The sequence below is a fragment of the Pinus tabuliformis genome, chromosome 7, assembly GCF_031772625.1.
Source record: "Pinus tabuliformis cultivar Carrire ecotype Pingquan chromosome 7, CPIR1, whole genome shotgun sequence".
In the NCBI taxonomy this organism is placed as follows: Eukaryota; Viridiplantae; Streptophyta; class Pinopsida; order Pinales; family Pinaceae; genus Pinus; species Pinus tabuliformis.
Window position 1 is genome coordinate 873,447,500 of NC_142293.1, and position 11,783 is coordinate 873,459,282.

Sequence of the window (11,783 nt, forward strand, 5' to 3'; positions counted from 1 at the left end):
AATACCTTCACATTTTTTTTTGGTCGTCTGCCAACACGATATCTTTAAAAAATGAGAACATTCCTTTATAGAGTTTTTATTGGAAGAAAAAACCAGCACTCAACCTTAAGGTGCACATAGTCAAAGTCTTGGAAGAAATATCTTGTAACCAACTATGCCTCATGAATGAGATATCCCGTTCATGAGGTTAAGTTGACATGGACCGACCTTAGTTAGATCTGAATCTTCTCAGTCGGGCTATTTTTTTTTTTTTCAAAATATGGCTAACTTAAATATTTCATGGATGAGGGGATGTGTCAAGAGGCATGCAAATGCGATGGCAGCAAGTCTAGTTGCCATCCCCATCCAAATAAATAAATATCCATGGCGGACCCTAATCCCCGTGTAAACAGAATTGGAATCTGCCTTCTTAAGCCGTTATCCCTAGCCCTCATCGCTTAAGTGGCGGTCACACGGAATAGCTGGGACCAAACCGAAGGACTTCACTTTCCCTCCTTAAATTCTCCTGCGCCCCTGCGCTCCTCTACAGTTTGCTCTGCGCTTCTCTATTTTAGAGGGATTTTCATCCCATTCCTCTTTTCAATCGTACAAGGAAAAAAGTCGATTGACTGAGGCCGCGAGGATGAAGCATCCGTAATTCTCCTTTGTGGAATGCTTTGGAACAAGTTTTTGTCTGAGAAATTCCGCCAGAAATCGACGACGCAGGTAACCTCTTTGAAGATTTGTGGCGCAGAATCGACTCAGAAGCATGGAGGGCGCTGCTGGACCTTACAATGGCCGCACTGTCGAAGAAGTTTTCAAGGATTTCAAGGGCCGTCGAGCTGGAATGATCAAAGCCCTCACCACTGGTTGAAATTTTATTCCTTTATGTTTTCGCCTTCTCTATTTTTGCTATTCAATTTTTCAGAGTTGTGTTTGCTTCGAGATTTTCTACCCGGGATTTGATGTTTCTGTTGTTGGGTATGAGATTTATTAATTGTCCTTCTGAAAACTGTTGTTTTTCTCGGGCCCTTGCATCTGTCTTGCCAGTTGACTATTTTTTGTCATTATTTGGTTGCAGATGTGGAGGACTTTTACCAGCAATGCGATCCAGGTTAGTTTTATATGTTAACAGGATCTCATGTTAGGCTTCAGGGTTGGATAGAATAGGCTCTCTGTGCGTGCGGGTCATTTTTATTTGTAAGCTATGATGGAAATATACTCAGATTGCAGTTGTGGGCGACTTCAGATAGAAATTACATTGTTTTATCCTTAATATTATTGGGTTCTGAATCATAGGAACGGTAAATAATTTGCTATTCCCGCGCCGAGAAATTCGGGTGATTTAGTTTTACCCATCTCAGCAGTTTGTTGAGATTTACCCATATGGGTAACATCGTTTCTGGGTAATTATGCTGGGTCTAAATAATACAGGGTTTATCTCGGATGGTTTTTATATTGTAGTTTCGCCTGGAAATACGATTCGGTTTGTTTTCAGAGCTTTTGATGTTTTGCTGAAAGTTTGTTTTCCTTAATAAATCTAGGGATTGTAACGTAATTAATAGTACTTATCCTATCTAGTTATCCAATGAGAACGGAATTTATTCTTTAGAGAGTTGCCCAACTATTCATTTCTGGCGTTAAGATTGAAAATATCACATGCAGCCACTGTATGAGTTTTCATATTCCTGAGCTTCTACAGTGCCTCTCTTGTACAAGAGTTTGAATTCTTTGGTATTCTTTTTTCGTTGGGTCAAGGTGGTTTGAACTGGTCGCTAAGTACGGTAAAACTTTATTATTAGTGTTTTGTAGTGAAATATTACGGTGGTCATCTTCGTATCCAGCGCATGTTTGGTAAAAGATAGACTTCTGTTAGGCCCAGTACAATTTATTTTATGGTTAGCCATCATGTTTCCCTTTGTTTCTAATGTAGATTCTGGTTCTTAATTGTTGGATTTCTTTGCTGATTAGACAGCATGTATCTCTCAGCCTACAGTGTAGATTCACATCCTCATCTCTGCATCCGTCTAGCCTGCTTGTAGAATGTCCGTGTCTTAATAACTTCATAAGTTAGATAATATTCCATATGAAACATTCTTCTGGAGCCTAGGGTAAAATTTGGCACTTCATTTTTTTTTGAATTTTGCTTAAGTTTGCATGTATCTGGTTATGTAACTGCATGCATTTCTTCTTTCAGATAATCCGTTGATAATACCAACAGCACACTGTATTGCTATTGGAACGCTAAATTGCGATTTATTTAGTGGTTAGGCGGCATGTTTATCAATGCGTTATAATGTAGGTTCTTATTCCTGATTGTTGTATTTGTTTAGGATTCGATCTCATGCGTCTCTTAGTTCACAGTGTGGGTTCACATCGCTAATATTTTATGTCATAATCTAGATGAAACATTTTTCTTTGCCTATGGTTTATTTTTTTGATTTTTTTTGGTTGTTTAAATGCATCTGGTTATGTAGTTGTAGGTAATTCCACTTTCAGATGATCCATTGATAAGACTAATAGCTATTCTGTATTGCTATTGGAATACTAAATTATTATTTGTCTGTGGACTATGCATTTTGGATAGGGAATGATTGCATATTTTAGGGTAGTCTGTTTATTTTCCAAGCCTTTTTCTTCGGATTATGATATAGTATAGCCACAGAGGATATTGTCCAGTTTGTCATCAAACTGGATTGTTTGAGAAGGTTTTATACATTTTTTTAATAGCGGCCCTGCAAACGTTATATGCAGTAGTGATCATTGAAATGTCGTAATGCAGTAACAAAGATTGTTTTCTACCAACTAGTTGTTTTATCATCACAAAATATATGAAATTTATCTTACCATGTTCAACTTACTATTCAAGTTTCTGACTCTTCTGATCTGTTTCAAAAATACTTCGAATCCTTGCAAAATTTTATCCCATCAGTATTTATTTGGCTTTGGGTTCTGTTGTTGAGTTAGGTCAGTTCCACACAACATGAGGCTAATGAACAAATTGAACGTTTTATTCTGTGCAGAGAAAGAGAACTTGTGTCTGTATGGCCTTCCAAGCGAAACATGGGAAGTTAATCTACCTGCTGAAGAAGTTCCACCTGAGCTTCCTGAGCCAGCTCTGGGAATTAACTTTGCAAGGGATGGAATGCAAGAAAAGGATTGGCTATCTTTGGTAGCTGTTCACAGTGATGCATGGTTACTTGCAGTGGCATTCTATTTTGGTGCGCGCTTTGGATTTGAGAAAAATGACAGGTAGTTTCTTTTACATCTTGGTGATTTTCATTAGTTGGGAAAATATATTTTCACTGTTCAGTGGGTGTTCTACGCATCATTTGGGCATCTTTTATTTACTTCCGTGTAGTTTTGGGAGATTGTGATTGACTTTTGTTTCGCCATTCGAACTTAAATGTTGTTTTCTAATGCTGGTTCTCTGAATATCAGATCTGTTTTTCTGTAATAAGGACGAGATCTCTCTCTAATATATAATAACCTGTTTTTATCGTAGTTTGAAATTGTCAGTGGAAGTAACTTGTATTTTTCTGGTTTGAGGTTTGCGAGGTATAAACGGCTTTTAGCGTTTCTTTGAATATGACTTAAATGAAGTGGCTTGATGACATATGATTGCGTGTTTTTGGATGTTATAGTTTTGCAAGTGTTAGAAGGCGTTGTGTATTGTCTTAGTGTATATCAGATATATCATAGTCACAGTCTTACAACGTGTAACTGATACTACATTGTTGATACATAGTATTTACGATTTGGGTTCTAGTTTTCCAGCCCTTTTTCATTAGTTTCTTATACAACGTTACATACTAACTGACCTCAACAAACAATGGGATCATGTCACAGTTTAACATTCTATATATTGAATTCTGTCATTTGGTAGGATGATTTAATATACAAACAGTGAACACGATAAGGGTTAAAGGAAAGAGCATAAATAGTAAATACAGAGAGAGGGTAACATTGGTTCAGCAGCATCGTCTGTCTCAACTGATTCTTTAAACAGATTTGTTGAATTTTTCTCCATGAGAGTCTTCTGCCCCTACTTGATCCCATAAAGGATTTTGATCACAGATATGTTGTTTGACACTCTGTTTGAACCCGGCTAGTCAGCATTGAGGTCATTTCCTCTTGAGTCGCTCTATATCCTTTGTCTGGCCCCCTTTACGTGGAGAATGTTTTTGACTGTCCACAGCGGCTGCATGTATTTATTTTTAACGTTATCCCTGTATTCACACAAAGGGACTGTGTTTCCTCTTGGATACCTTTGGTTTGATTGAGCATGACTTTCTCGGATACCTTTGGTTTGATTGAGCATGACCTTCCTTTTCTTGTTGATCTGGAATGTAGATTTCTCATTTATCCCCTGCATTCCTGCAAAGTGTTCCTATCTAATCTTGGTGATAAAGATCGTGCTCTTCCTTCTACATGATGTGCTTGGAGCCTGCAGCTGTAGGCCGGGATTGTTAAGTTCTAGTGCTATCCTACTCTCTTAGAATAGATCGATGGAATTTCACGCAAAACAACTTGAAATAACATCTACAATATTCGATTAAGTAGCGACAGAGCAGTTTATTGATCTAACTGTCCCTACCAAATTTTTCTTGCTCTTTTCCCATGCTAATCCTTCCTCTGTTCTTGTGTTTTTATGGTTTATGTGTTCGGAAACGGCACTATTTCTTGACCCAATTCTCTTAAAATAATGTTTGAGCTTCTTCTGTCGTGGGTTTTGTTTTCCCTGTGTTTTTAGTTTTGATCGATGTATTGAGATAGCTATTATTATTACTACTACGACGAGAGGGATAACGATATGGATAACCTGACCCTTTATTAATATAAAATGAGGGATAACCTAACTCCTTATCCTTCTAGTCAAAGGAATTGCATTGCCTTTTCGTTAAAAAATTAGAACTTAATTGTCTCAGTCGTTCAGATTAAATGACCTGGGATAATTGTTAGACGTCATATCTTCGGTCCTTTCCTTTATAGGTAGCCGAGTTTTCTCTTGGGTACTATGTATGCATACTACCTTTTCTAAGTAACACTACCTTTTGTAATTACTTAGGCGTTCGTAATGCCGCCCCTTGATAAATCAACAAGGCTGGTAGTTCGTTGTTTCTTTTCACATCGGGTCTCTTAATGTCATCATAGTCATTGTTCAGATCATTGCTTTGCCCGTTCAGTTATTGTTATCTAGCAATGACCGACGTGGAGGCCCTTTCCACTTTAATCATTCATTCCTTGGGCACTTTATCCATTCATTTTAATCATTCATTCCTTGGGCACTTTATCCACTCATTTTAATCATTCATTCCCAGGTTTAGACAGTTTCAACTTTCAATCCAAGAATTAAAACTGAAACCCCGGGATGCAAACGGAAATCCCAGAATTAAAATTTGAAATTGTAGCCTGATCACTTAAGGATTGACCCAAACGTTCGTTATAGCTTAGTATCTCAGTTTTTTTAGGATCTTAAATTGCTATCCAATATTTATCCAGGTTTCCTTTGCAGCCCTTTTGGAACATAGATTAGAGAAATAGGTTTTCCTTTGCAGCCCCACTGAAACATGGATTAGAGAAACCTGTTGGGATTGATGTTCAGTTGAGGACTACTATATTACTATATTATCGTTATTTTCCCTTCATTAGGTGTATGTAAATTGTGTTTTATTATATCTTGAATTGCATCTAGTAACTGTAAAGTTGTGTATAATTTCTTTTATATGTACCTAAAATGGCTACATTTTCATTCAACTCAAAAGATTTGCAAGATATGTTGTATTTTGCCATTTAAAAATCTCACTTGTGGTCTTGGGCATACCTCTTCTAAGATTCTGCAATGTGTTAACGGGCACCCGATAGTGTCATATCGCTGAGCTTCATTTCAGTTTCTCTCCCGATTATCGTTGTTTGCTAGGGTTTGTAATTTTTGGTTGCCTCAATCACGCTTCATCTTTAGGCTTGGAAGGTCCATGTTTGGGAATATTGAGGGGGGCTTTTCTTCTGGCTAGGGAGATATGAAGTAGATGTGTGGGATATATCCCACTAGTCTGTCAATAAAACTCATCTTATATTTGTTGCCTACGGATGTTCAACAGTAGTTAGGGATGGTACATGATGTGTGACACAACAGAAATAGAAAAGGGGAGTTGTGATGGGGTTATCAGAAGAAGTGGGAAGATGGCAATACAAAGTAGGACGTATTAGAAGTTAAAAGCTGCGGGAGGAATAAACATTAGCTGGGCATGAGGAAGCATAGTATGGAACCACATTATGTGAAGCATATAGTGTTTGTGACATTGCCACACGATTCCACAAAATTTGTTGATTTGATTTATTGTGTGAAGCTCCTTTAAAACCACTTCTTATTGTAGGTCTTATACCCATTAGGTCATGTCACATTATTCTTCCCAAAAGTGGGTTGGGATCATATCTATTACAAACTGCTCATTGAAGCTTGAATATATGCTTTATTTTACACTCCTGGCATGTGTTTACTGGTTTTTTGTCCTAGACAGGAAGTGAAACTGTAAAATTATGTCTAGATATTATAAAATCACATCTGTAACTAGCGATGAATGGAAAAGTGATGATGTATTTCATATGTTGTGCTTGAGCATTCCCTTCTTTAGGAGAACTCGACCTGTACATCAAATTGCCTGGTGCGGTTATATAATGTTATCTGGAGATTTCTATTTATACATATTTTGCATTTTATGTAGACCTATGAATTATAAGCTTCGTAGTGTTTCGGAAGGTGCACAGGTCCAGAGTTTCTTGATGGAACAATAACTCATTATGTTAACATCTGAGCTAAATGGATGTTAGTATTAGTTTGGGTATTGCCATGAAAGATTTGTTTCCTGTTGTGTTTTGTGTACTTCGCATTCAGACGTTATTAAATAAATGCATTATTGAGGCAGATCTGTTTTCTGTTTTTGTTTTTGACGAGTAAGAGGCGGTTGATGACAGGAGGCGTCTTTTCAACATGATCAATGAGCTTCCTACGATATTTGAGGTGGTGACTGGAACTGTAAAGAAGCAAACAAAAGAGAAACCAAGTGTAACCAATCACAATGGCAATAAAAGCAAACCTAATGCAAAAGTGGTGAGTTTGTATGATATCAGAATGATCTCTGGGTCAGGTTGAAGACATGTAGTCATGCTATAGTCTATTTTTTATTTGATGCTTTTGGACGTCTTTACCCAAAGAAGTTTTTCCACCTGGCAAGAGATGGCTCCCTGTTTTGATTACTGGCTACTGTGCTAATCGTATTTTCCTGTTATATCAAACACCTGTATCTAATAATATTTGTTTGGACGTACAGCAGCGTGTTTCTGAATCGCAGACAAAAGTACCGAAGTTGCAACCTCCACACAAGGAAGAGGATGATACCCTTGATGAAGAGGATGAGGAAGAGCATGGCGATACACTCTGCGGAGCCTGTGGTGAAAATTATGCCTCTGACGAGTTTTGGATCTGTTGTGACATGTGTGAGATATGGTTCCATGGTAAATGTGTGAAGATTACACCAGCAAGAGCAGAACATATTAAACAGTACAAATGCCCGTCTTGCAGTAGCAGCACTAAACGGGCCCGAGCTTGAGACTGGCATATAGAGTACTGTTTTTGTCTGTATTAGTCTGAGACTGATGTTTCCACATGGCCGCTTCAGGTGCGGCGACATTTATTGTGATTCACTTGCAATCAGAAGGCTGTAAATTTGGTTTGATGCAGGTTGGGAAATTTGCCCCCGGGAATGCTGTATGCAGCATATGTATAAATATTCAGTTAGCTGTTTTTATTTTTTATTTTTAGGACTGGTTCAGTTTCAGAAGATTTTGATCTAAATCAGCAAAATTCGTTCAGCAGACTCTGCTGAAAATGTAGGTATGTGCTGTGATTACTTACAGCGTTTTTCCTTTTTAAATTGGTAAAAAGTTACCTAGTCTAGAATTTTAAATCTTGCTATTTGGTTGGATCATCATGTTTTTCAATGGTTGAAGATAGTCATTAGAAGCATGTATGTTTTGTGTGGCGTTCTGGTGATTTTCACAATTGTTTGAAATAAACTGGCTCTTAGTGGAACCATTGTAAGAACGAACTGGCCCTTAGTTTTCTTGATCCAGATAAATAATTTTTTAACAGTGTTAAGTTTTGACATAGGAAACCTGCGGGGCAAGTTTGAGGCTGTTATATTAACATATGCGTCCTGCCATTTATATTCACTGCGTTTTTTTGGACTTCGTGATTTTTTAAATTTTTATTAAGTTGTTTCTCTTGAAATTTGATACTGTCTTGGTTGCACCTTGTCCTTGTTTACTGTATTATTCAATTGATACTGTCTTGGTTGCACCTTGTCCTTGTTTACTGTATTATTCAAATAATAAATTGCAGGTATTGTCCTTGTTAAACGTTTTTTCAAATAATTATTTGGAGGTACTGGTCCGGAATTGAATCCTACTGGTCTGGAACTGAATCTCACAATGATATGGGCACATGATTATAGTTACTGGTCTGGAATTGAATCTTTGTGAGGGATGGTAAAACTATATAATTGTGTTGGAGGAGTTCTGAGAGGATGTTACCATATTGAATGAATTTGCAGAGAGCTCTATAAAAGCGGTCATCCTTCGGACACAATAGAAAGTGTTAAATTGGCGCTGAGACCTGTTAGTTGAAGTCTATGTTGACTCTATTTGCTGTGAAGAATGTAAAAGGAAGTGCCTTATATCAAGTGGCCTAAAAGAAAATAAAAGATGTCTGTGCTGGGGCTGAGACCTGTTAGTTGAAGCCTATGTTGATTCTATTTGTTGTGAAGAATGTAAAAGGAAGTGCCTTATATCAAGTGGCCTAAATTAAAAAAAAGACGTCTGTGTCTTGAAAATTTGATGACCATGTAAGTGAATCAACCTCTTTTTTAAGAATCTTGATGGGTCCTGAATTTTTACCAGAGCAGAAAAGTGTCTTGGTTGCAATCTTGACTCTTTTGAAAACCATGCAAGGGAATCAATTTACAAAACTTAAAAATATTGATGATATGGACATGATGATGATATGGACATGATTACTTGTTAGTTGAAGTCTATGTTGATTCTATTTGTTGTGAAGAATTATAAGGAAGTGCCTTATATCAACTGGCCTAAATTAAAATAAATTAAAATAAAATCTCTGCCTTGAAAATTTGATGACCATGTAAGTGAATCACCCTCTTTTTTAAGAATCTTGATGGCTCTAGAATTTTTACCAGAGCAGAAAAGTGTCTTGGTTGCAATCTTGGCTTTTTTGAAAACCATGCAAAGGAATCAATTTACAAAACTTCAAAATATTTTGATGATATGGACATGATTACCTGTTAGAAGTCTATGTTGATTCTATTTGTTGTGAAGAATGTAAAAGGAAGGGCCTTATATCAAGTGGCCTAAATGAAAATAAAAGATGTCTGTGCCTTGAAAATTTGATGACCATGTAAGTGAATCACCCTCTTTATCTTGATAGGTTTTGAATTTTTATTTTTAAGAATCTAGATAGGCTTTGATTTTTATTTGAATTTTTAAATAGTGTCTTCTGTGACACTGTGATTATTTTATTTGAATTTTTAATAGTGTCTTCTGTGACACTGTGATTATATTATAATGTTGTGATTATATTATATAGAAAGGAGGTCTTGTCATTTGAATCATCCAAGATTTGTTCAATCCAAGATTTGTTCATTTGTGTAATGTAAAGGGAGGGCATATTTGAATCATCCAAGATTTGTTCATTTGTGTAATGTAGAGGGCATATTATGATCGACTCTTATATATAGAAAGTAGGTCTTGTCATTTGAATCATCCAAGATTTGTTCATTTGTGTAATATAAAGGAAGTTGCCCTCTCGAAGATGATGAATTATAAAACCTTGATCTATTTTTAAAAAATCTTGATAGATTTTGAATTTTTATTTTAAGAATCTTGATAGGTTTTGATTTTTATTTGAATTTTTAATAGTGTTTGCTGTGATCATATTATGATTAGTTAGACTCTTATATATAGAAAGGAGGTTCCTTGTCATTTGAATCATCCAAGATTTGTTCATTTGTGTAATGTAAAGGAGGTTGCCCTTTCGAAGAGGTTGAATTATAAGGCATTGATCTATTTTTTCGAATTTTTTGTGAGCTGGTTTCATAACAAACACTGTAGAAAGGATCTTGAAAATCCTGAACCATTATCTTGTCTTGAGATCCAGTAAAATCCATCAGCGAAAATACAAGTACTCCCTCCATTTTGATCTGAAAGAATAGTCGGTTGTACAAGTACTTGTTTCATTCTGATCGGAAAGAATAGTCGGTTGTTGGTTGTTGATTGATAGGAATCACCATTTTTTTAAGAATCTTGATGGGTTTTGAATTTTTACGAGAAGAAGAAAAGTGTCTTGCTTGCAATATCTTGAATTTTTATCACCATCTTTTTTAAGAATCATGATGGGTTTTGAATTTTTACCAGAAGAAGAAAAGTGTCTTGCTTGCAATATCTTGAGTTTTTGAATCTTGGATGGGTTTTGAATTTTTACAAAAGAATCAATTCACAAAACTTCAAAATATTTTGATGATATGGACATGATTATCAGTTTCAGCTTTACAACAAACAACTTTGAAAACCATGCAAGGGAATCAATTTACAAAACTTCAAAATATTTTGATGATATCGACAATCAGTTTCAGCTTTACAACAAACAACTTTTTATTTGAATGGTTTCACATCGTTGCAAAATATTTTGATGATATGGACATGGTTATTAGTTTGTGGCCCAGAATTGCCTTTCGAGCTTATTTAGAAACTGGCTTGGCTATTTTAGCTTCTTTGAAACCATGTAAAACAATCTGGCTATTTTAACTTTAAAACCCATGTAAAAAAATCTTGCCATTTTAAGAGCTTATTTGGTTGCTTATGGACCTTATTTAAAACCACTTAAAAGAATTGTCTTATTTAATAATTAATAGGTTGCATTTGGCTGTTTTTTAATAATGATGAATTAATACTCTATTATCTTATTTAATAATTACTTCGAGTTTATAGTTATCAACTCTTATTTTAATAATTAATCATTTATTTTATTACTTCAAGTGCAAGCATATGGATATTATTTGGTGTTGAAATACTATAGATATATCAATGTGATAAATATAAATATCATAATGTTTAAATATTTCAATGATATTGATGTAATGCTCAAATATTTTAATGACATTGATATAAATATCATAATGTTTAAATATTTCAATGATATTGATGTAATGTTCAAATATTTAAATGACATTGATATAATAGTATAATAACATTCTATTTGTGATAAATATAGATATCATAATGTTTAAATAATATTTCAGTGATATTATATAATATTTCAGTGATATTGATATAATAGTACAATAGTAAAATAACATTCTATTTTTCACTATTTTTGCAGTGGAATGATAATGTGTTAATTTTATACTCTTGTAGTCGAACGATATATGTTAAATTTTCTTTACGAGTTTAATTATGAGTTGTTTTGCTTTATTAATAATTTATTGAGTTTAATTATTAGTTATTATTTTTAATTTTATTTATTTATTTTCAACTTCTTTAATATTTGATAGAGATTTTTCTGATAGAGATTTTTAGGTGTGGGAAGCTTTAATTCTGTAATTTACGGAATTTAAATCTGTTTCTCTGCAATCTACATAATTTAAATGTGTTTATGTGTTTTAGCATGGTGTTAAATGTATTTATAACATTTGTAGGGTTGGATTTTAGTTAAAAAACAGAAGAATATTTCT

The 11,783-nt window shown here is 35.0% G+C and overlaps 1 protein-coding gene across 1 annotated transcript; it reads left to right on the forward strand.

The window, feature by feature from the left end:
• Positions 1 to 421: 421 nt before the first annotated feature.
• LOC149250407 (PHD finger protein ALFIN-LIKE 4-like) lies at positions 422 to 7,967 on the forward strand. Its single transcript, XM_089459071.1, has 5 exons — positions 422 to 848; positions 1,061 to 1,093; positions 3,003 to 3,231; positions 6,955 to 7,090; positions 7,311 to 7,967. Exons 1-5 carry the CDS (start codon positions 749 to 751, stop codon positions 7,587 to 7,589), a joined length of 777 nt encoding a protein of 258 aa, XP_089315197.1. The 5' UTR covers positions 422 to 748; the 3' UTR covers positions 7,590 to 7,967.
• Positions 7,968 to 11,783: the final 3,816 nt, after the last annotated feature.

Coding starts and splice junctions, on each gene's coding strand:
- LOC149250407 (XM_089459071.1), top strand. CDS start 749: ATGGAGGGCGCTGCTGGACCTTACAATGGCCGCACTGTCGAAGAAGTT. Junction 849..1,060: donor GATCAAAGCCCTCACCACTG/GTTGAAATTTTA, acceptor ATTTGGTTGCAG/ATGTGGAGGACTTTTACCAG. Junction 1,094..3,002: donor TTACCAGCAATGCGATCCAG/GTTAGTTTTATA, acceptor TATTCTGTGCAG/AGAAAGAGAACTTGTGTCTG.